At 42.3% G+C, this 25,089-nt stretch overlaps 1 protein-coding gene across 9 annotated transcripts in view; it reads left to right on the top strand.

The window, feature by feature from the left end:
* The window catches only part of KTN1 (kinectin 1), a 111,850-nt gene that overhangs the window by 41,573 nt on the left and 45,188 nt on the right, over positions 1-25,089 (top strand). For 8 of the 9 annotated variants that reach the window (XM_074956461.1, XM_074956466.1, XM_074956465.1 and 5 more), the window contains exons 2-14: positions 645-1,215; positions 2,958-3,095; positions 5,538-5,714; positions 8,026-8,156; positions 10,777-10,893; positions 14,859-14,999; positions 17,785-17,891; positions 19,512-19,644; positions 21,052-21,139; positions 21,482-21,648; positions 22,363-22,431; positions 23,942-23,979; positions 24,581-24,671. In XM_074956461.1, the coding sequence (XP_074812562.1) occupies positions 693-1,215; positions 2,958-3,095; positions 5,538-5,714; positions 8,026-8,156; positions 10,777-10,893; positions 14,859-14,999; positions 17,785-17,891; positions 19,512-19,644; positions 21,052-21,139; positions 21,482-21,648; positions 22,363-22,431; positions 23,942-23,979; positions 24,581-24,671 (1,920 nt within the window). In that variant the 5' untranslated portion in view covers positions 645-692. The remainder of the gene's footprint in view (positions 1-644; positions 1,216-2,957; positions 3,096-5,537; positions 5,715-8,025; positions 8,157-10,776; positions 10,894-14,858; positions 15,000-17,784; positions 17,892-19,511; positions 19,645-21,051; positions 21,140-21,481; positions 21,649-22,362; positions 22,432-23,941; positions 23,980-24,580; positions 24,672-25,089) is intronic. The other variant, XM_074956460.1, reaches the window with a different exon arrangement.

Raw genomic sequence — 25,089 nt, 5'->3', positions numbered from 1 at the left:
GCCTGTTTAAAACCAGGATATTTACCCAACAAGTCCTTTCTTTGTCTGGGGAAAGATTCAGGACATTCTTCAAGGTAGGCCAAGATTTAGGCCTTTGTTTCGCTCTCCTTCCTCTTACCTTCAGCTCTCTTCTAAGGTTATATCCTATATCTGGCTATATAATAGGCTGAAGTTTGATTTCTTGGCTCAATTAAAACTTCATAAACGTGGTTTAACTTTTTGCAAAAGGTTTGGATTGAGGGGTGACACGGTCACCCATTACCCTGTATTTATTGATTCTTGCTGGACAGCCTTTGAAGTGTTTTTGTGATCTGTTTTTTGGCCTTTAAAATATGTAAATTTCTTGACAATCAGGTGGTGGTGGGGAACCTCCCCGCTGCCAAACGAATGGACCCTAGTGTTCTAAACTGCAAAGCTTTCCTGTACATACTAAGAACCCCTGAGAGGTGATTTGTCCAAGGATAACTGATTCCCGAAATTGTTATTTGTGTAGATTTTCAGGTTTGCACTTAAGAAGTAACTATTAGTTTTGATGTAGCACCCTTAGAAGTAATTATCTATCAAATATAGTAGTAGTTAAGGAATCTGGGGGAAAAAAACCTGACCTGAAACTAATTCTTGTTCTTCTTCTTTTTTGTCCTTAGATATTATTTTTTTTCTTTCTTTCTAGGAAGTAGTTAAGAAAAAGCACAATGGAGTTTTATGAGTCTACCTATTTTATCATCCTCATTCCTTCAGTGGTTATTACGGTCATCTTCCTCTTCTTCTGGCTTTTCATGAAAGAAACATTATACGATGAAGTCCTTGCAAAACAGAAAAGGGACCAAAAGTTTCTGCCTTCTAAGGTGGATAAAAAGAAAATGGAGAAGAAAAAGAACAAGAGGAAAGATGCTCAGAATGGGAACCTCCACGAGTCGGATTCTGAGAGCACACCTCGGGAGTTTAAACTGTCTGATGCCCTGATTGCAGATGACGAGCATGTACTTCCTGTTCCCTTGGGTCTGACTGAAGCTTCGAGCAGCGTTAGAGAACGGAAGAAGAAGGAGAAGAAACATAAGACTGTGCAAGAGGAGCATGTATCTAAGGAATCAGAAGGAGCCAAGCCTGCAGGCAAGAAAATTGAACCAGTCCCTGTTACGAAACAGCCCACTCCACCCTCTGAAGCAGCAGGATCGAAGAAGAAACCTGGGCAGAAGAAGCAGAAAAATGGAATCGGTATCTCATGTTACATATATTACTTGCATGCCAAAACTGTGTTCTGCTTATTGCAAGGCAATGTAGTATTTAGTTATCAGAACTGTTCTACTAGTTCTGCATTGGGCAAAAGTTCACTTCTCGTTTTTAAGGGTTTTTTGCTTTTTCCATATTTCATCTGGCGGTGATGCCTTCCCTTCCCTTCCCCCCCCCCCCCAATCCCGTATTTATTTACCTCTACCAAAATTGGTGAGGTAATCTCCTAATTATCTCCTAATTCTGTTTTGTTCTATCGTTTGGCTAAATTGGTCTTAAGCTATTAAAGGCTTGATTACCTCAAAGACTGTAGAAAAATGTTCGCTAGACACTCTCTGGCATCCTGCTATCTCAAAATGAGACCCTAGGACATGAGAGAGACAAGATGGGTGAGGTAATATTTTTTTATTGGACCAACTCACCCACCTTGTCTCGCTCGTATTCAGGGATCAACATGGCTACAACATTATTGCAAACCCTAGCACCTAGCAGTTGCTCTGAGAGTGGGCATACATAAAGCCCCGAATCCTATGGCAATTAATTTTGCTTTAAGTTACCAGGATCTTTCTATAAGTTGGTTACTGCAAAGTCTGATACCTATGATAAGAACTCTTTCCACTGGGTAACTATCTTGGAACTGTAAGAAGTAGAAAATTTTAAATAAAATGCTCCCTGCAGCTAGAAAAGAAACTGGTACAGCCATTATAGCCAACCTCCGTTACTAGAGTGTAGATCCTTCCTGCAGAAGGCAAGGACGCTGCCTGATCATAGACTGATTTATTGGCTTCTTTTTTATCCATATTATTGAGGTAGCAAAAGCTAGTATGTTAAATGTGTTAACGACAATTGCTTAAACATGAACAATGGTTTAAAAATATTCCAACTCTTAAAAGAATTCAAAAACAATTGGAGGTCTTGGCCTTTTTATATGCGGCTGTATGTAACCTGTTAGACACAGAGAGTGAAAAAAAATGACATAGTTGGTTTGTGGTTTAGAATAGAAAAGCAGATGTACAAAATCCTATAGTGTGGGTATTCAGATCTTTTCAGAAACTGTCTTTGTGGGCCTGGCTATGAAATGTGGTTTGAAAAGACTGTTTTGAGGGCAACCACAACTAACTTTTATCCTTGCATTATAGAAACTGCCATAACCCTATTGTGTGTTCCAGCTCTGATGGGAAGATCATGTAGAATATTCTCTCCAAAAAGAGAGCTGAATGTCTATTATAAGCAACTTTAAAGGGAATAGTTCCATAATACATGGGACATTATTTTTTGCTTCTCACAGTTCCAGTATTTGTTGAGTGGGGAGAGGTCAATTGTTTAAGGGGGTGGCCGGAATATGTTGCTGAAAATGAGAAGTTAACTTTTGTAACAAAAAGACCACCAATTTTGCTTTTGTGCCGCAACGCATCTTGATTGGAATTGTTAAAACTAGAGAATGCCAATTGCCATTTGTTTCAGTCTTTGGTTTCACTGCTCTGTGTTCTGCTTGCATGTATAATTCCCAGCATTGTTGCTGCTGCTAAGTTTGCTTACAACCCTGTATTGTCCTTGGGTTTAACTTAGCTTTATTACATATGCATGCAGAACTTTAAATTCTGATTAAAGTGTAGGCGAGAGCATCTTCAGTCTGGAATGACTTCGCTGCTTATTGCAGTTTCACTATTTAAATGTAGTTCTTTGTAAATAGAGAAGTGAATGTCTCTCTCATATCCCTTTTGTAGATGACCAGGATTCAAAGAGTGAGTCATTTATGTCTCCTACCAAAAAACAAGACCCACTGCTGTTCCAGCATGAGATAAAACAAGAAAGTGGATCAGGAAAGAAGAAAGTTTCTACAAAGAAACAAAAAATTGACACTGGTGAGATAACAGTACAGAATATTTCTTAGTTCAAATATCATTAACTGGGTATTATGTAAATAGGCGTACACTTGAGTAGCACAACCAATTTACATCCCCTAAGATTGGTAAAGGAGTAGCTTTTCTAATCAAAAAGTAGAAATTTTAGAGGGCAGAGACCTTTTAATTTCCTTAAAAGAAAAGAAAGAATTATTCGAAATGGGGTATTGTTTTAGGCTTAAAAGCTACCTTGCTTTAGGCAAAAGTCATTAGAAAGTCATCAAATTTCAATTACCCCAAGCCTTCTATTCATCCTTTCTGATAATACGATGTCTCAAGGGAACATGGAGTGAAATTGAAAAGAGACATATTTAAAACTAATAAAACTGACTAATTTTTCTTTTACACAACACACAAGCCAATGGTACTCGTTACCGCCCAATGACACTGAGACTGAGGTGGTTGGTTAGGATTCAGTAAAGAACTTTGTAGGGTTGGGAACATCCACAGTTATGTTACGGATAATAAACCCTCATGTTTCGGAGAGTAAGCTGATCATGAACTGGTCCAGGCTGTCATCACTCTGCATTTGAATTCCTGTAACATCTTTTCTCTGGCCTTGACGAGTACTTTGTTGCCCTGCTCATATCCATTCCAAAGGCTGCTGCAAGATCATATTCCTAGCCCACGCTTTGACTGTGTCACCCATCTCTTTGGCTCTCCCTTCGCTTTTGCTATCACATCAAACCTAAGCTGCTTGTCTTCATTTTCAAGGCCCTTCATGGCGTATCCTCGCCCTATCCTCTCTCATTTGCTATTGAGATGTCTGTTCCTGCCTCCAATCAGCCCCATTATGCCAGCCTCCATCACCCACTTGTTAAATTTTAGAACAAGCAGTTTCCTGCTTCCCCCTCACACTTGGGAGAAGTTCCCTGCAAACATCTGCAAAACCATTCTCCTTCTCCAAAAATTCCATGATGCCTTCAGAAAGCGTGACAATCCTTAGACTGTTGGTGCGCTGAGAGAGACCACTGCCAATCATGCTGACCAATATTTTCTTGTTTCCTCGGACTTCCCTGTCTCTCTTTATCCATCTGCCTCTTGTTCTGTTTGCACAGTGCCTAGCACAGTGGTTCTTGACTGGGGCTTCTAGTTGCTGTGGTAAAACAAATAATTTAATAATAAAAATAGCTGCGTCATGAGAGAACTTCCTCAGAGGTATCTTACTGCATAGTTGTCCATAAGGGAATTTCTTGCATGTTCCTCTGATGAATATGGGGCTAGTCACTATCGGACAGGTAGTGATCCTGTATGGCATTTTCTTTCTTCAGTCTGTTTCAGCCAGAGTGCTAACATTTCTTGGACCATAGACCTGGCCCACGTATAGGGAAATGTACCAAAAACTCAATTTCCAGCACCAGGTCAGCTGAACTGGCATGAAAACCAGTAATGTAGTCAAGGGTCCAACAGCCAAGCAGTTTTAACCCCTGTTTGGTTTAGACTCATTTTTCAGCCAGTTTCAGTAAAATGGTGAGGGGGAAATGGCTGTAATGAGTTTGCCTGTAGTATGGTTTCCAGCTGGTTCAGGTAAACTGCTCCTAGATTTAGGTTGGATGTAATGGTAAACTTCCCTGAAGTAGACATGACTATGTACAGGCTGGTGACTTATGATTCAGAGGAAGCACAGGGTGCTCGGCTAGGTGTCAGAGCTGGTTTCTCTTGCCAGCGCTGACCTGCCAGGTGATCTTGGGTAAATCACTCCACCTCTTTGGGCAGGGACTGTCTCCTGCTGTGGGTTTATACATTGCCTAGCACTGGGGCTCTCAGTATCACTCGGCATGTCTAAGCACTACTGTAGTACAAATAACCTGTGAGCTTGCCGTTGCAAAATACTAGATTTCTTAGTGAAATCGACTTCAGTCTGCAAGTGTGTTAGGCCTGACTGCTGTCCCTAGTGTATTCTGCCTGAGCAGTTTCGTTTGCTTGTGGGAATAACTCGCTGGGTGTATTACATATAAAGTAGATCAATACTTCACAAATATAATAATCATTTTCCCCCCATCTTAAACTTTGTTAACGCTGAACTCTCCATGGTGTTACAGCCATAGGCAGTCAAGCCTCATAAGTTACATGTGGCTATTTCATTAAAGCGAAATGAAAGTTGGAATACGAATCTGTCAGTTTATCTGCTGGCCAAGTACTAAAAGGCGGTATTGACAAATGTAAATTGAGTTATTAAATCCTTGTTTTAGAGATACTCATTTGATTAGTTAATTGAACAACTGTACTCAGGTTATTAATCTGTGGTGAAAAACAGAAATGAGGATTTATGAAACTCTAGCTGATGAAGTTTTTAAAAGAGGACCAGGTACATTTCACCCACCTCTTTCTACCACGATGTGCTTAAGTTTTGAAGTGAAGGATAACTATTATGTGACATTAACATGTTCCATGGAACTGTAGTTACAGCTTTGGTTGATGAGCCTCCTATTCATGCGACTACATACATTCCTTTGATGGATAACTCTGATCTGAACCCTTCGGTGGAAAAGAAAGAAGTGGCTGATATGGCCAAACAAGACATAACCGAGGCGATCCAGAAAAGCGGTGCTAAGAAACTGAAGAATGAAACTGATAAAGGTAATGTAACAAAAAGAGACAATGTAATCAATTTACAGCCTCTGTTGTGTGTGGAAGTTGCATGAATCTGTTGAGCTGAAGAGATGAATGTTCAACTCCGTCTTCAGAATGTGTCTATACATTGTTAAAATTATTCCAATAGGAAAGCAGACGTTGATTTTCTTAATCCTGAAAAAAACCCTGTCTTACTCCCGAGGAATCCCTCGCCTTTGGGGGTTTATTTCTGACTACAGGGAATTGCTTTTACATTTACCCATCCTTTCGATCCTTTTTACAGTTCTGGGTAAGGAGCCCAGTTCCCTTATTGACTTCCTGCTGAGCACTGGGAGCCCTCTGCCCCCAAAAGAAGGTTCAGAGGAGAACTGCAAATCTCGCTCCGCTTAAATCCATTAAACACTGGCTGGCTGACTGTCAGTCCTTTCCTGGAACCTACCACCAAGCTTTTTGAAAGTCCAATCATAGGGCTTGGGGGGGACCCTAGAAACCTGTCTGTTCACATACTTAAATTCAGGGGTGTTGAGTATCGTGTACTCTGAGCAAGCCAGTGCTCTGTGAGGCATAAAACAATAGGGACTGAAAGAGGCTGCCTGACACTGCAGGGCCCTGAAATGTGATCTTCACATGTTTGAATGGTGGAAGAGGGGGATGTTGGGAATGAGTGAGGGAGTGACCCATTAGTCAAGCCTGTAAAAAGGATCAGTCTCTTGATGTCCTTACAAACATTATCTAATTAATGACTTGGCAGCCTGCTTTATGGCACTTTTTGATTTCTATATATGGTAACTTAAATATAGAATTGAAGGGATTTTGGTGACTTTCCGGGGATTAAAATGGAACCCCAGCATTGTACTGTTCCTCTGTTTTTCCTTTTCCCCTGTGCTTGTAGTCCAGATGGCTGTTCAATACTACAGTGAGGCTAAAAGCTTCTCAGTTGCACCCATCCCTTCTTGTTTACTCCCTTGAACGTAATTCAAATGTAGCTAATTCTTCTGTCAACTGGGATTTGCTCACCTAATTGAGAAACATTCCCTTATTTCAGTTGTAAGCTTCTTGGGCACAGGGGCAAGGTTTTCCTCTATTTGCAGAGCACCAAGCACATGTTGCTTTGAGCCAAGTTCTTCTCTTCCTGTGGCGTCTTAACCTACTTGACTCCCGCCAGTCAGGGATTTTGGAGTTTCGCTCCATGATAACTGCATTAGTGACGGCCTCAAATCTAGTTAACTGCTTGATGCGAAGGCCTGTGGTCAAGGCTAATATGGATTTATCTGCTGAATAGAGCAGATAATTAACTACAATGGCTCAACATCTTTCCCTGGTCTGTGGGTTTCAGGGTTTTGTCATTCATTGGGTTGTTCTCTTTCTAGGTAATCTCTTGAGTGCTGGTAAAACTGATTCATTTTGCCACCTGCGCTTCTACCACTTCTGTGTTAGTCAATGGGAGTTGGTTTTGATTGGACCCACGTCAAATCTTAAAAAGAACATTTGGGGTGTGGGTTTGGATCCCTTACTGTTCTTCTTTGTATCTGCTTTTTCTTTTCGTTCGTTCTTTCCAAATTAATTAGTTCTCACAAGTTTCTCCACTGACATTCATTCTAGTGCTAATTGATGTTTGGTAGGTATATTGAATATACCAGAACTTTATGCTAAATTTTACTAAAATTACTATGGGTGCAGTTTATTTTTCTGAACTGTTGCTATCATTCATATACCAAAGATAAGTAAACTGGGTTTGACTGGTCTCTTCTATCCACATTAAATCAGACTGTTTTCCTGCTGCTAGATGCCTTCGTAATTTTAATATAGGAATGAATCAAACTTATTTTACACTGAGGCTGTTGTGTTCTTGAAAACTCCATTTTCTCCAGTTCAGAATCATGCTGCTTGATGAATTCAATATCCTTGCTATTTGCACCTCTCTCTTACTCACGAAATAATACTAACTGCCCTTTAACTTGGGAACTAAGTGCAAGTTACTGTCTCTTAGCCTAAAGACTCTCCTACCTAGTACACTTCTAAATTCATGTGCTGGTTTTCGTTTTCTTCAACCTGTTTGTTTGATTTGTGGCTGGTGACTTTATCATTCTACTGAGTGTGCAAATAGTGATCTAGTAGAACTATATTCCAAGGAGTCAACTGGCAGGCTTCACAGTCAGATTCTGTCCTAAATATAAGGCATATTGTCTTCACTGAATATGTGACTCTTTGCTGTTTAATTTCAGTTTGAAACATCACAATACATTTATTATTTTGGAGCAAAGTAAATGAATAAGATATTCACAACAGTGTAAATGTCACTATCCTTTAATTACAGAAAATGCTGAAGTAAAGTTTAAGGACTTTCTCTTGGCTATGAAGAGCATGATCTTCACTGAAGGTGAGGCCCTCTGTGTGGTTGAGCTGCTAAAGGAGAAATCCAGTGGGATTCAGGATGCCTTGCAGAAGGTGAGCGCTGTAAGAGCTAGATAGTACTATTTATTTTTAATACACAAGTGTTTGGAAGGGACACTGTCAAGTTACCTAGACCAAAAATGTGACCTGCCCGAATAATGGTTCTGTCATGAAGATCTTGCATTCATTTCCAGAAAGCCTCTTTTTCTACTCACTAAGCTTTGTTTCTGTACACAAGTTAATGGTCAGCTATCAGTATACGTATACTGGTTATCCTACTAGGTCCTGGCCTGGTAGGCTGAGAGTTGGCTTTGTGCGCATGTCAAATGAATGTTGATTGGTTGGGGAAAAAAATAGAGCCATACATTTCAGAAGGCAAAACCTACAAGATGGCGGCACTGCTAAAGCAGGCCCGTTTTCTGGCCCTGTCCTTTCTTGTGGAGATGATATACTATAGCTCCTTGTGTTATCGCAGGAGCTTAAACACAGTGGGTGAATTTGGACTGGTGGCAGGAAGAGGGATTGGGTCAAAAGGGAGAAGGAAATGAATGCTTTGTCACACCTGAGAAAAGGTCACTGCATCTACTCTGTACAGATGTTTGCTTGAAGTGGGGGGCCAGACTATCTGCCTTAAGTAAAGTCTAACTCCATTCCCTGGGCCCCACAGCAATTTTACAGTAAGTCTCTTGAAGATCATTTGATAACTTGTTCTATGTGAAAAATCTAATGCAGCTAATTATGGTCTTGAAAACAGATAATGCACTTTTCCATCTTCAATACGTTCTAGAAACACTAGAGTTGTCATGTTAAGTCAGACCAATGGTTCATCTGGTGTAATATCCTTTGTCAGTACTTGATGCTTCAACGGAAGGTGCAAAACCCCAATAAGCATGCTATTGCGTAACTCTCCATTATTTTGGGAAGCTTTCTTATTAAATCCAACAGTCATTGCATAGTGTGTCTTGAAGGAGTGATATCCCTTACACATTTTATCTTAGCTAGTCAGCTGTCTCATGCTTATTCATATAAACATCTAAACTTCTCGAATCCTACTAGGCTTTTTGCTTTCATAGCTTGTGGCATTGGGTTCCACAGGCTAATTATGCATTGTGCGAAAACTTTCCTTTTTATATCCCTTTAAATTGGGTTGACATCCAAAGAAATTAGAAGGCTCCTTATTTTATATTTTGGCATTAGTAATTTCAGCCACTGTTATGTAATCTCCTATGAATCCCCAAAGTGGTCCTGATACTTTTAATCTCTTATGGATGTTTTTCTATGTCTAAAATCACTTTGTCACCTAACCTGAGCCTTTACATTCCTACTGTATTCTTCTTGGGATGGGGAGACCAGAACAGAACACTGTGTGGATGGTGTCAGTGTAAAATCAATGTGTATAGTGGTGACTCTTTTCAGTAGTATTCTGTCTTGTTAATGCAGCCTAGCCCCTGGTTTGCATGATGTATGTCTGTTTGTTGCTATTGATTTGAAGGGAGCTGTTCAAAACATAGAAGTCTTGGCTTCTATAACCCAATAAGTGTTAACTTTTGCAGGTGAAAATGTGAATATTACCCAGTCAATAGCACAGGCTGGATGTGTGTGTGCACGTGTATATGTACAATATGCTTTTATAGAAAAGTTCCATTTTCACTACAAAGGTTAGTAGTTGTGGCCCTTGGACTCCACAGAGGAAAGCAGGAAATATTGTTGTCAGTCACTTTATCAAGTGAAGAAGGTATTTTGCTTTGTATTATTGAGCTGCTACCAAACAATTGGCTTACTTTACCTCTAAGTATTCACTTACCTTCTGGCTTTCTCTCTGCCACAAACACAAAACGAAGATGGAACCATTCATGGACAAATTTAAAAGAAAACTGAATATGGATCTCCAATATATTTCACCAGTTATCAGACTTAATCTAGAAATTGCCACATAGCCACAAAAACATTCAGTAAGTCTGCCATCAGTCACATAAACTGAGTTCTAAAACCTCTACATGCGGCAGAGGTCACAGGCATTTATGTCGGATCTAGAATTTGCCCAGTTCTCTCTTCTTCCATTCTGTTTGCATATAGCTTTACAATAACATCTAGGGCAAGTGTGAGTTATATATTAACCCTCTCCTAGAATCAACGTGATTCAATCATGTTGATAGACTTTGCCACAGAGTAATCTTCTGGCAAGTACAGTGTTTTTGCTGTCGTTGCTATATGTGGAGGGGAATCCCAGGACAACCTTTCCTCTATTGGGTAGTAATATGCTTTAGGAGACCAGGCTTGTTGCGTTGTAGCAGCATGTAACCTTTTTACTACGTCTGTAGATAGCGTCTCCCCAAACCACCACCTTCCTATCTGACCTCAAATATGGAGAATAATCTGCTCAAATGCAGCTATACCTGCTGTGCTGTGTGTTTTAAAGGCATATCCTGGTCTAATGAAATTCGTTAGCGGCCTTTTGTAGCAGACCCAAAATGCCTTCTCATGCCTTACGTTGCTAGTAGTAGGCTGACAAATGATTGCGTGCTGGGTTGTGCAGCAGTGGGCGTTAGCTGAAGGAGGGGGGGGAAGGAAACTCCAGTCATGTTTACTGCAACTTTCAATATATGCCATAATAGATAATTCAGTTGTAATACTTCCCGCACGTTTGATCACTTTTAATATCCTTTTGCTGTAGGCTAGTAAGGGAGACTCGGCTGCAACTATACACCAGCTACAAGAAAAAGACAAAATACTTGCTGCTTTGAAGGAAGAAGCTGCGGTTGCAAAGGATCAGTGCAAGCAGCTAACTCAGGTGAATATATTGAAGGGAACAGGTATGGAATTGAAAGGAAACGAACAAGGAACCTCATGGAATTTCAGTACAGTTGCTAGTTTAACGAGATCAGTGTGAAACAAAAGGAGAGATTTTCTCTTAGGAGTTTATCAAGGCTAAGTCTTTATCTATTATTTATTTATTTATTTATTTTATTGTTTTAGCCTGGCAGGCTTATGTTCACTGTATCCAGTTGCTAACAGTTTAATTGTATGGGACGCTCGTTAAATATAGCTAAATATGAAAGTCTTCAGACCTTCTTAATTTGAAGATTTCAGAAGAAGGCAAAACATAACAAAAGTGAAGAGAATCCTGCACAAAAATTGGTGGATGATTATAGTAGGCCGGAGAAGAGACTATTTTCACAGCAGCACTTGCGGCGGAGTGGAGGGGAATGGAGGTAGAAGCAGGAAGGCTTGAAATGACGGGCATGGACAAGGCTTTTAGTGGGAAGGATTGATTTTTAGAAATGTGTAGGGCAAAGTCAAACAAGATATTGAAGTTGAGAGCCTGGGCAGATGAGTGGGGGCGGGTGGGGAGTGGTATTAATAGTGCTAGCAAACGGTTTGAAGAAGAGGAAGTTGGCCGTGGGGAGCATTCAGTGTGAGTTATTGGAAGGGCACATGTAAGACTTGAACAGAGGGTGCGGTGGAGAGAGACTTGGGAGTAGTTCATGTGTAGCTGGAGGCTGAACCTATGAGACTCAATGAGGTGTGAAACGGGAGTGGGGGAAAACGAGGACAGAACATTGGGGAAGGGGGCATGCAGCGTTCAAGGGAAGAACTACTGGTGGAGACGCTGAAAGAGCAGCAGGAATGGTTGAAAGAAAACCTGGAAGAGCAGAGTACTGCAAGCACAAGGAAGGCTGTGAAATCCACAGTATAGAGCAATAATGGTAGGTGGACAATGAGAGTAGAGCAGGAAGCCCTTGAATTTGAGGACTGTAACTTGGCGAAGAAAATTGATTTCCACCCCTTCACTCGGCTGAAATGGAAGGAGAATGAAAAGAGGGATGGGAAGTGAATGCAACAGGAGTTGACTGTCTCCAAGCTCCCGAAGCTTGCAGAAGGAGATATGGAGCAGCTGGAGTGACCTTGAAGGTTTTGGGGGGAGAAATACTGGGATAGGTCTGAAAGGCAAGAAAGGGGGAAAATGTGGCCAAGGGGACAGGTAGACACAGCTCAAGGCTGTGGCGGGAAGAGATGCTTCTCCCCCAGCCCCAGACCTGCTGTGGTGGGGAGAGGTGCCTCTCCCAAGCCCTGGCCCAAAACCTGCCATGACCTGGGAAGAGGCACTTCTCCCGCAGCCCCAACCCAACCCTGGCCCAGACCTGCCACGGCCAGGGGAGATGCACCTAACCTGTGGCCCGAACCTTGGAGCTGCAGAGGTGCTTTCCCCTTCCCCCCGCAGCCTGCACCCCAGAGCCCCCTCCGCCACCCTGAACCCCTCATCCCCAGCCCAGAGCCTGCACCCCCCCAGCCAGAGCCCTCCTCCCCTCTCCCCCGAACCCTCTGCCCCAGCCCTGAGCCCCTCATCCCTGGCTCCACCCCAGAGCCTGCACCCCCAGCCAGAGTCCTCACCCTCCCACACTCCAAACCCCTCAGCCCCATCCCCGCCACATGAATTTTATGTGCACCACTATGGAGGTGATGTGTCACACACCACCTCCATAGTAGTGCACATAACAAAATTCATTCCACACATGCTTGGGAAAAATTAGGGGGACCACTGCTGGCTACATGTTAAATGTGAGATACCTCAGTCTGACACAGAGATAAAGGAGGAAAGGGCCTTTAGTCACAGTGGTGGTAACTTTTACCCATAACTGGTGCATCTCAGAAGAAATTAGCAAGATCCTGGGAGGAGAAATGAGGGAATTTTAGAAGTGGAGAAGTGCTCCTGGGTGGATGTTTTGTGAGAGAGTTGAGAGAATAAATTACTAGTGCAGGAAGTGGTTGTGTTCTCTAGGGAAAGCTGCAGGAGAAGAGCAGAGTTAGCTAATTTTAAGGGGGTGCCACAGGTGCGAATTATTGGGTGTAGAGAGTGATGACAGAGGATGGAGTTGTGAATACATACTTCGAATCACTGATGGAAGGAAGGTGATGAGGGAAGTTTGGATAAATATCCAGACTGTTGCTGGTTCACAACTGATGCACGTACAATATTAAGTTTAAAGTGTTCCTTAAGGTGTGGAAAACAGGTAGAAATCTCTCTCACTGGGTATAAAGGGTCCCCTCATTAGTGGGCGGTAAATAGTAAATCAGCTAAGTGAGAAAACGTGCACTTGTTTCTGAGTTAAGTCTAAATTGCAGCTTTAAAAGCTTTTCTAGAGTTGAACACTGCATAAAGTTTTCAATACATTGCCTTTTTCTGATTTCCTTAGCAGTTAGGTGAAAGAAATGGCCTATTCATGTCCCCCATAGATGCTTTTGAAAATTAAGTCCCTGCTGTGTTTCATTACATCAGACTGATTAATTCCCATTTTTCCAAAGTGATTTAGGCCTTTCAGTGGGACCTAAGTCACTCTCCTGAAAACTTTACTCTGGGAAAAGCAGCATTATGAGGGTAATAAGGTTGCATCTCAAAGGAGAAAATTGCTTTTATTTAAGTTATAAAAGTTAGTCGTCCAAAGTGAATTGTGCATGTTTTCGCTAACTAATCTAACAGAAGCTTGGCGGAATGCTGCAATCAACATTATTTCCTTCAGCACGCACACAAATATGTGTGCTTCCAAGAAGCATCCTGCAAATTTTGTCTGATGTTTGGATCGCTGCACTATCTAATAAACAATTAAACCAAATAAAACTTGCCTCTTTATTAGAAAATCATAAATTCATCATCTTGGTTATCCTCTCTTGGTCAGGGAATTCAGCTAGTCCGGGTTGTTGAGTGTTTGCTACTAGTCTGTTGAGAACCTTAGAAGCAGGTTGGTTTAATTTGCAGAATACTGAAGATGCTACTGTTGCTGACCCTACAAGACACATGCTATAGCTCGTGTATTTTATGACATTGTAAAGTGTTTGCTCAGTCATGTGGTTCTAATAGTAATATTTTTAGTTTGTATTTAACATAATGATCATCCTGCACTAAGTATGCGGAATTGGATTGCACTTGACTCATTACTTGAGATTTAAACCTACACTGTGGGATTTAATGCTAGCAGTTATGTACTGAATGACTCTGGCTAGTGAGGGGAACTGAACATTAGACTGAACTCCACTTTCACTTCAGCCTGAGAGTTCATCTGTAATGTACAACACTTTTGCCAAAAGAAAAGGAGGACTTGTGGCACCTTGAGCTTTCTTACGCTCAAATAAATTGTTTAGTCTCTAAGGTGCCACAAGTCCTCCTGTTTTGTTTGCAAATACAGACTAACACGGCTGCTACTCTGAAACCTGTCATTATACTTTTGCCACAATCCTATAACTGAGTTCTCCTAGTTCATTAGACAAATTAAATTCTGCCCTTAGTTATACCTATGAAATATTGATCTCACTGGGGCAAACAGAGGCAATTGGGGAAATAATTTGGCTTAATGTGATAGAAACACTATTCCAGTTTCTCTGAAGCAGCAAGAGATCATTCTTTTCATTGCAACACCCAATTTTACTTTGTGAAATTATAGAATCATAGGACTGGAAGGGACCTCCAGAGGCCATCTAGTCCAGTCCCCTGCACTCACGGCAGGACAAAGTATTCTCTAGCCCATTTCTGACAGGTGTTGGTCTAACCTGCTCTTGTGTTGATGCTAAATCCATATAAAATATCAGAAACATGTTGCTGGTCAGACCAAACACTTGAATTCTTCTGTGGGTAAAAAATATTGATAATGGCTCTAATGGATGAGTATTGAGTGTAATTAGTAATGCATCGCCTTACGATTTTTTAGGAGTTTAAGGGGACAGGGGAAATGAACTTTTTTTTTTTCTGATTTCCTACCCAAGGAACTGGTTGCAGAGAAGGAGAGAAGCAACTTGCTTACAACAAAGATGAGAGAACGAATCAACATGCTAGAAAAGGAACACGGTGCTTTTCAGAGCAAGATCCATGTTAGCTTCCAGGAAAACCAGGGGATGAAGATGAAGGTAAAGCTCTATGAAAGCCATTTTGATTTCTTGAGTGAAGTACAAATAGATTAATATGAAAAATGACTGTTTTAGCAAAAGGTGCAACACTTGATTTTTGTTTCCATATGAATAAACTGCAGGTGCTACCTAGAATCTTTAGTGATTTGAGGTGAGGAATCTAGGATTAATTCTTCATCTAGGTGAAGGCAGCAAGCTGCTATAGATGGCCTTTGTTTTCAAGAGACTGGTCTTGTCATATAAAGTAACACACTGTACTACTTTTCATTCATTATTTCCCTTATCTGCAAATGACCAGTGATGAGCAGCATGTCTCCTGGCTGGAGCAAAGGTTTGGGATCTGGTGACTGCAGTTCTAGTCCAGGCTTTGCCACGGACTCTGTGACTTACCCACCCTGTGCTTCTGTTATCTGTACAATGGACATAACACCCCCCAGTTCTTCATAAAGTGGTTTATGATCTTCTTATGTGTTTGAAAAGTGTGATTCTTGAGATGCAAAATCTATTTAAATCATCCAGCTTCAGAAAGATGGCCCTCATAGCCATACACGTGGACCGGTGCTATTAACAACTTACCTTCTGAATGACATGCTGGATGCAGAACATCCTTAAAAGCGAATATGTTCATGTAGGGAGGTTATAAAATGCACTCTGCGTTGCAAAATGCCTTACTGAAAATCATGAAGGACACTAAGAACATAAGAATGGCTACCCTGGGTCAGACCAATGGTCCATTTAGCCCAGAATCCTGTCTTCCAACAGCAGCCAGTGCCAGATGATTAAGAGGGAATGAACAAAACTGGGCAATTTATGGAGAGATTCATACCCTGTTGTCCAGTCCCAGCTTGTAGTAGTCGGAGGTTTAGGGACACCCAGCGCATGGGGTTGCATCTCTGAATATCTTGGCTAATAGCCATTGATGGACTTATCCTTCACTCTGCCATAAGATTGTCCTCTGAGCCATCTCAACCTTCATTAACGTTGTTACAATGTGACCCAAGAAAAGTTTTAGCTTCATCAAAATCAAAGGCAAACGTCTTCCATCTACAGTCAACCAAAGCTTTTCAGGAAGAACTACGGCTGTATTTATGCCAACTGATTGACTAAAAACTCAGATCTTAGCATCGCTTTTTTTTCTGTGTAGCTGTAGCAGTATTGAGGGTAACGTGCACATTTTTACATCAAGTGATACATTTCCAGTGTTTCTGCATACGTTAGAGGGCACCCTGTCAGAGTTACTGAAGCAAAGTAGAAAAGGAGGACTTGTGGCACCTTAGAGACTGACAAATTTATTTGAGCATAAGTTTTCGTGAGCTACAGCTCACTTCACTGGAATGCATCCGATGAAGTGAGCTGTAGCTCACGAAAGCTTATGCTCAAATTGGTTAGTCTCTAAGGTGCCACAAGTCCTCCTTTTCTTTTTGCGAATACAGACTAACACGGCTGCTACTCTGAAACCTGTCCTGAAGCAAAGTAAGCTCTCCAGAGTAAGGACTGTTGCTATCTATGTATAGCCCACTGCACAAGAGGGTCCCGCATCATGCGGGGAGAGGGGCCTCTTGGGCACTAAGATAATAGAAATTATATTATATGCGAAAAAGCAGAAGCCTGTGGAGAGAACGTAAAGGGAACCCTCCCTGGTTCTTGGCATTCTAGTTCCACTCCCCCTGCTGGGTACTGTGGGAATTAGACTGCAGAGAAGGGAATGCTATTCGGCTGACAGCCTGATTATCTGAGCTGCCTGTTGGTTTTTGGGTGCTTTTTCTTCCTGGAACTTCTAGGGTTGTGTGGTATCGAGAGCAACTTGGAGCCCATGTCAGTGTGAGCTAAACGTTGGCGCTCCAGTAGCTTGTCTTTTTTTCTGTCTCACCCCAACAGCCAATGTTTGTCTGACAGCTTTTTTGTATACAAAATCCTCCCTGATGAATTAGTCATCTGATGACACTAGGGCCTGGAACCAGTTTCAGCTGTCACTGAAAGTTTGGCACCAGTAGAGGAGGAAACAAACGTTTGAGCTGCATGTGTTGTAGGCCCTCAACAAACTGGTAGCTCGCGCTAGCCAGCCCCTCCTGTCATCTGGCATGGAATCTGCCGCCTTCTGTGCTGAATCAAGCATTCTGGCCTCTGGCGCAGCCTTGTGGTGGGGGTCTCAAACTCCTGAGACAACAGGTGCTTCAGAGAAACTATGTTCAGAGTACAATAAAAGCACATGCATATCTGAAAAAGAGACTGTCTTATTTTGCTTCAGTTAGAATCTCAGGAATAAAGAAAAGGCCCAAACTATTTTAAAGGGCTGATTCCCCCCGCCCCTTACATATCATTATTCATAATCAGTCTTCTCATTGTGGCTTCTCTGCACATTTTCAGTTTAACTTGACTTCAGACTTCCAACAGAAATAAATTAACCCCTTCCCCTAATCTACTTTAGAATTGTCTAGTGGTGGTTATTGGACTAAGTCACATAATCAGGAATGCTCAGTGATCTACCGTTACTAGATTTGCATGCTGCATAAGAAAACTGTGGCACGTGCACGCAAGAGGGAAACTGGTTTAAAAGGCAAATGTGTCCTTAATTCAATTCTGTGAGCTTAAAATATCAATAGGCCTTTGATGGGGTACATATGTATTTGTGTGTGGACTGCAAAACCTAAGAGCCTTCCAAATTAATTTTCTTGATCTGAGACTATTGTAAGTGTCTATTACAGTACAGTAACAGTGTCTGTTACACAGCTATTGATGTCTATTCCTCAGAGCTTTAAAATATAATGTGTGGTATTTATTTTAGTTCCAGCAGCTTCGTGAGCAGATGGAGGCTGAGATAGGCCACCTGAAGCAGGAAAATGGTATCTTGAGAGATGCTGTCAGTACTTCTGCCAACCAGATGGAAAGCAAGTATGTTCAGGAGTTCAGTGCCTCTGAGCTATCAGGTTTTTTTAAACTTATTGAGGCTTTCCCTGAAGATAGCTGTTCTGGCCACCTTTTTAGGTGTTCCACTAGGTGACACCGTCTCCACAGCCATGGTTTTATTATACTAGTATATAACTATATTCAGTTACTCCTGAGGGAATTCTGCGCCATTATATGCATGCAGAATTCATGTCCCCTGCAGATTTCTTCGCTTCCCTGCAGAAAAATGACTTTCTGATGGGGAAGCAAAGGGGAGCTGCAAGAATGGTCATGCATCCCTCGCCAGCAGCTTAAGCATGTTATTTCGGGCACCTGGAGCAGCCAGTGAAGAGGTAAATCATTGCAGGGAAGGTGGGACAGGGGACACCCCAGCCGGTGGCTCCTACCTTCTGCCGGGCTCAGCTGCTAGTCTCGGCTGGGCTGGGGAGGATGGAACCTGCTCTTTCCCTGCAAAGAGTGGCTGGGGCTGGGTCAGACCCTCCCCCAGCTGCAGGAAACTCTGCACTGCCCCCCCACCCCCACCCCGGCCACTTCCTGCTCCCATCCCTTCTCAGCCTGTGGGGGAGGAGTCAGTGTATGGGGAGCTGCTCCCCTGTCTACACAACTCCAGTGCATCTGGACCCCCTCCCCTGCACCCAGACACCCCTCCACTGAGCCCCTCTGCACTCGAACTTCCACCCCAGTGAGCTCCACCCCTCCCCCCCCCCCCCCCCCCCCCCCCCGTACCTGGAGCACTACAACAAGACCCCTGCACCCAGGTCCTCACCCCCCTGAGCCCCAACCAGCTACATCCAGACACCCACCCCACCAAGCCCCACTCCCCCAGCATCCTCAGGAGTAATGTTGTGGCACTCAATGAGTAAAGCAGCTAGGCCAAGATCTTCAAGTGATTATTGGCTTTGGATCCCTCAGTTCGAGACCCTTATTTTTCAGTGGGTGGGTGCTTGGTACTTTCTGAAGAGCAGGCCTCTTAAAGTTGCTCAAGTTAAAGACCCTCCAATGGAAGGAAGCATAGAAGTGTTAACTGTCAGTATGTCTGACACTGATTATATAGCCCTTGGCCATGAGGCCCCAGCAGAAATATTGACCGTGTAATCTTGGGAGCTGAAATATTTTAAGATTGTTATTTTAACAAAAATATTAAACATCTGCATAAAAGATGCATCGAATGGGTAGCAATAAGATGTTTATTTGTTGGTGGTTTTAGGAGAAGAGGGATAAGCAAAGTCATTCAAGGTTTCATAAATTGAGACTCATATTGCTTCTAAACCAATGAAGAGGGTTATTTGTGCTGCTGTAGCACCCTGAGATCCCAATGAGGATAGAATCAGGGCTCTGTTGTGATAGGTGGTGCCCAGACACCCAGCTGCAGTTGACATGGTTTGAGTCGGGAACATTATTGCTTTCTATGTGTAATTTTGTACATATTCTGAAATGCTAAATAGTTCTGTTACTCTGAGAGTAAATTGGTATTAAACGCTTCTTCTAGAAGTACACTTTCGACTTGATATTTGAATGTCTACTGATATGTCATTGACTTGATCCTTGTGAATTGTAATTGCTTAAGATTATGTTATGAAAAACCAGTCATTCTTATTTCTTCAGGCAGTCTAGTGAGCTGAACAAATTGCGTCAGGATTGTGCTAGACTTGTGAATGAACTGACGGAGAAGAACAATAAATTGCAACAGGAGGAACTCCAAAAGAAAAATGCAGATCAAACAATTGGCCAGCTAAAGGTGACTTCTGTTTTCTTTATCCCTCTGCAATTATGCTGTGCCCTTAACAGAGCCTACAGTACTTTCAGTGGGGAAATCTGCCTTCTGATATTTTAGGATATATGAGAAATTTGAAAGGAAATCTTGCTAAAATACCTATTGCCTATAGGCCTACACAGTAGTTCTGTATTTACTCTTTTGATGTCTGATAAAAATGGAAAATTGCAATTGGTGGAAAATAGTAGGCTGGCATTTGATGCTTCCTTTCTAGGTGAACTTTGAATATTTTGTACTTTTTAGTCATTATGAACGCTTGTATTTAGTAAAAACTACTTCTACAGAAAAATGTTCTTTTAAAAGAAACTTGCATAACTTAATCTCTGAGCCTATTTGAACAGTCAAAAAATTGTGAATGGAATAGTATCCTGCATTGTCCCAATAGGCATTTCAAATGATGTAAGTGTCCTTTTGTTCGTGCGGCTGGAGTAACTTATTCAAATACATTATATCTAAACAAAATGCTATATTTGTTAAGAGCAAGCTAGTTGTACTGGCCTGGGATGTGCCTCTTCCCCCATTCCCTCTTTGATAGATCAGAGATGCTTCTCTTCTTCCTATGTGGACATATAATAATAATAATAATAATAATTAATAAAAAAAATCCGTCAAAAGGAAATTCAAAATTTCTGAGTGCTGGTAGCTCGTTACTAAAAGAAAATCAATTTGCAATGAAAGACCTCTCCAGTGGCAGCGATTCAGTGGTTGACGTCTACAACTGAACCAAATTTTGGATAGCAAATGCAGATTTACACAAGATCTGGCAACTTTGGATTCAGGCTCTCCTTCCTGAACTTGATGAATGACTTTTTCCCCTGTTAGCTGTAGAAACTTGTCTGCTAAAGAACTGTGGTTTAGTTCATTTGGAATTCAGTTCAGAGGTTGGACTACAAAGATGTTGAAATAGACGGGATTGGCCCAGGGTGAGGCTTATTGAGTGCTGGATGTCTCCACCGTGGCCTTGCTGTATGTGAAAGGGAGGGACGTACGCTGCTTTATATTGGATAGAGGTTTAGGAACATCACTATGGGATGATCTACAGTAGAAACGTACATTGGTGTAGCTGTGCCTCTCCGGCACTTGAAAAATCTGCACACCTGAGATGTAGCTATGCCAGCCTAACCCCTGGTGTAGACAGCCCAAGGTTGATGGAAGAATTCTAGCTACCACCTCTTGAGGAGGTGGATTAACTACAGCAAAGGGAGAACCCCTCCTGGTGCTGTAGTGGGGTCTACACTGAAGCCCTGCAGCAGCTTTTTAAGTGTAGACCTGGTCTAAAAAGTAGAGATGCACTTGGTTAAATAGGTCAGTATGGTGACTTGGAAGGTGACCCTTTTCCCCTCTCTCCCAACTCCCACTTTCAACTGTAAGGTCCAACAGCAGGAAGCGGAGAGGCGATTGGAGGAAATCCAGGCCTATTTCAGGAAAAGGATAGCAGAACACGAAGCAGCACAACAAGGTAGGAACATGTGCAGTTCCCTGTTACGACCAAAGATGGCTGCGTCGCCCCTTTCCTGCGTGTGAAAAGGATATGCGTGGAATATTGGGCAAATAACCTTGAGCTACAGAAAGATTAAAGGAAATGGTTCATCAGTGTATTCAATACCTCTTCCAGCTGACATCCTGGGAACATAGATACCACCTTGAAATGCACTGCGGCATGGGTTGTTTTAAGTGTGAAGGGTTAAGTGTGAAACGACTGTGCTTGCTTAAATAAAAACGGTCTCTTACTCGGTTTTCCCAATATGTTGCAAACGTTCAAATATTTTCTTTAATTAAAACCTTGATGTTTCTGCTGCAGATGTGCAGAATAAGCTTGTGGCCAAAGACAGTGAAATCCAGAGCCTGCACAGCAAACTTACAGATACAATCGTGTCTAAACAACAGCTGGAGCAAAGGATGTTGCAGTTAATGGAGGCTGAACAAAAGAGGGTCACTGCGGAGGATTCTGTGCAATTGCAGGTGCAGGTACTGCATTAATAGCTGAAGGTCTTTCTCCATGCAACAGAGCTTGAATGATATTACTGTGTGTGTGTTTTTAACAAAGCATTACAACTGAATGCAAAAATGAATATGCTTTGTTCCGATGATCAGCTGGCATCCTGTAAGAGGAGATGTGCTAATGCTGCATTGGTTTCAAGCAAGCTGGCTTATGCTGTATGGGGTATCTAGAGTGGAAGGGAAGGGAATGATCTCTTGTGGCACGGATTGTGTTGCATTCATTGTTAGTCTTGACTTTTTTAATTACAATTATCTTATTGGTAGTAAAGTGTCATCCAAACAATGTGGTTAACACAAGAACGGCCGTACTGGGTCAGAACAAAGGTCCATCTAGCCCAGTATCCTGTCTTCGGACAGTGGCCAATGCCAGGTGCCCCAGAGGGAATGAACAGAACAGGCAAACAAGTGATCCATCCCCTGTCGCCCATTCCCAGCTTCTGGCAAACAGAGGCGAGGGACACCATCCCTGTCCATCCTGGCTATTAGCCATTGATGAACCTATCCTCCATGAACTTATTTAGTCCTTTTTTGAACCCTGTGATAGTCTTGGCCTTCACAACATTGTTCAAGTGTAAATGCCTAGCATGCAGCTTTAAAACAGTGCTGTTAATAAGAACTAAAAAATACAAATACTCTTGCACACTTAAATTTGCTTTTCTTTTTGTGTCCTCTCTCCATAAGGAGCTGATCGAGCAGAAGGAGGCTTTGAAAGCGCAGCTTCAGCAGTTTCATTCACAAATGGCAGGCCAGGTACAGCAGGTTCTAAGACTAGACCGTTTGTCTTGCAGTCTTAACTGGTAAATGGTCTTTCAAAAGCTCGTGACAACCATTATGTTATTTTAATCTGGATATGGCATGTTGAATGTAGAAAGTTGCCATCGCTCCTTGGGCAACAGAGCATGAAATATACCACACATTTTATAGTTCACATAGAAAGAGTGTCTACAACCTTAAGTTGTGTGGAATAATTGCTTAAATCCAGTGACTCTTTCTGTGGCGACAATAGATGGCTTGCGATAACTTTCACAGGTTTTCATGTTTAAACATTCTGGTTCCACTTGATTTGCTTTGACAACTTATTTCTTTGTACAGTGTCGTTAAATACTGTACATCAGATTTCAGTGCCTCATTAGAGGCTCCAGTCACATCCAGATACTTCCTGGCTTCTGGGTTGCAGACTGTGAGAAGTTGACTCTCTACACAGCCAATCGTAGAAATCAGCTGGCTTAGAAAAGCCCACTTTAACTTTGCCTGCTTAATGCAGGCACAAATGGAACAAGTACAGAGATTCAGAGCTCCCTGCCTGCCTACAGCTGAGTATTGAATTTTTTTAGTTGTGCGTGGACACATTTGCTACCCCTTCATAGAGTCTAATGCCAGAAGGGACTACAGTGAGCATCTGGCCTGACCTCCTGGATAATACAGGCCATAGGGGTTCCCTGAAATAATTTCTCTTTGAACTTGAATCTGTCTTTTGGGAAAAACATCCAATCTTGATTTAAAAATGGCCGGTGATGGAGAATCCACTACCACCCTTGGCAGGTTGTTCCAATGGTTAATTGCCTTCGCTGTCAAAAATTTGTTCCTTTGTATCCTGTATGAATTTATCCAGCTTTCAGCCAAGCTAGACCCCCACATGTGGCCTGAACAAACTGAAGACCACATTCATAATCTGGCACTTGCCTTTTGGTGCAGAGTTTGATCCCTTCAGGAGTGAGGGTAGTGGTGGAGAGGGGACAGGTTGGGCTAGTTATTTTGAGGGGGGGAGTGTTGGATGTCTGTCTATTCCTAAGTGGGGACTCGCGTAAATGACTGAGATGGCTTGTGCTGGGAGATTACCAGAGGGCGGTCGGCTCACATTCGTTGTAGTCTCCCTGGTGCTGTTTTCTGCCATCTAGTTTGAGTGGGGAAACCGGTGTTGAGGGTGGGTGACAGTTTTTCTCTGTACACCAGGATTTTGGGGGGAAACTGGAGGAGAAGAATCTACGGCATTGAGGCACAAAACTGTAAGAGAACTCCCACAATTAAAGGTCCATATCATCCATTATGGTAATGGTTCCTTGGCTCTTGGACCAGTGTGGGCAAGGACTTTGACGTGATATAAACTCGTACTAATGTTCTTTGGCCAGGAAACATTGGGTATTGGCCTGTGCCAGTTTCAAACATCTGTAAACAAGCAAATGTTATTTCTGGCTCAGCTTAGAAAAGGACATTTTTTCGTTTTTGCTTTACATTCAGCTATTTTTCCCCCCCTCTGTAGACATCTGCTTCAGTCCTGGCAGAAGAACTACAGAAAGTGTAAGCATCCCTTCTCCTATATGTTTATGAAGAAGTTGCTTGCTTTATTGCCTGCTCAAGATATAGAAACTTTTAACTCATGCTCGGCACATATGGGAGAGATTTGTGAAGGAAACGCTGTCACTTAAGTATTTTACTTTGCATTGTGTGTGATCCTCTTGGAAGCTGTGAAACTTCTTCCTACGGATTTCCCCTCCCCACCCCAGACTTGGAGTACATTGTGTGTGGCTGTGTTCACTGTGTGGGAGTGAGAGCTGCCCCTCTTGCTGACGTCTGAGTGTATGGATCAGTGGCATGTGCAGGGCCATGAGAATGTTAGGACAGTCTCCAAAGCAGAGCTCCAGGGCGCTTGTCTCATTGAGGGGGAGGGGGTCATGATGCACCAGGCTTTGTGCACGTCTTGTAAACTCTTGGCAAGCATAGAGGATTTAAAACAAAAAAGAAAAACTCTTTATGTCCAAAACACTCTGCCAACAGGATTAATTATAGCAGACTTGATTTTGGGCCTGCATATTATTCTTCTAAATGTAGCCGAACACTATACATGCATTTCTGTCTAAAAGGTCTTGTTGCAAATTACTTGCATCTCTTATTTGTACAGGATTGCAGAAAAGGACAAACAGATAAAACAGGTGGAGGACTCGTTAGTCAATGAACATGCCAATCTAACCGGCAAGGAGGAGGAGCTCAAGGTATAGGAAATGCCCATTTGAAGGAAACTGAATGACTAAAGAGCAAGCTCATTACAGAAGCTGTGATTGTGAACTGAAACCCACAAGCCAGCAACTTGCATCCCCCCATTGCCTTCGTTGTGGCTCCTGTGGTCATAGGGGTCTGCTTGAATAGGTCTTTTGGTGGGACTGGGGCCTGGGTTTGTTGTAGGTATAACTTGGGTGGGCTAGAGTTTACTGCCCTTCTCCTTGTACCTATAAAATAACTCCCATAGAAAAGCACATGGAGACCCAGAATTCAGTCATTGAGGATTTTCAGCAAGGATTGCACAGGGTCAGCCGCCCCACAATCAAGTCCAAAAAGAACAAAAGGAATGAACTTAATACCAACTTTATAAAATCTTATGATAAAGAAACAATAAAAAATAACCAACTTAAT

Source organism: Natator depressus, chromosome 6 (genome assembly GCF_965152275.1).
Source record: "Natator depressus isolate rNatDep1 chromosome 6, rNatDep2.hap1, whole genome shotgun sequence".
NCBI lineage: Eukaryota > Metazoa > Chordata > Testudines > Cheloniidae > Natator > Natator depressus.
This window is presented reverse-complemented; position numbering and strand designations above follow the sequence as displayed.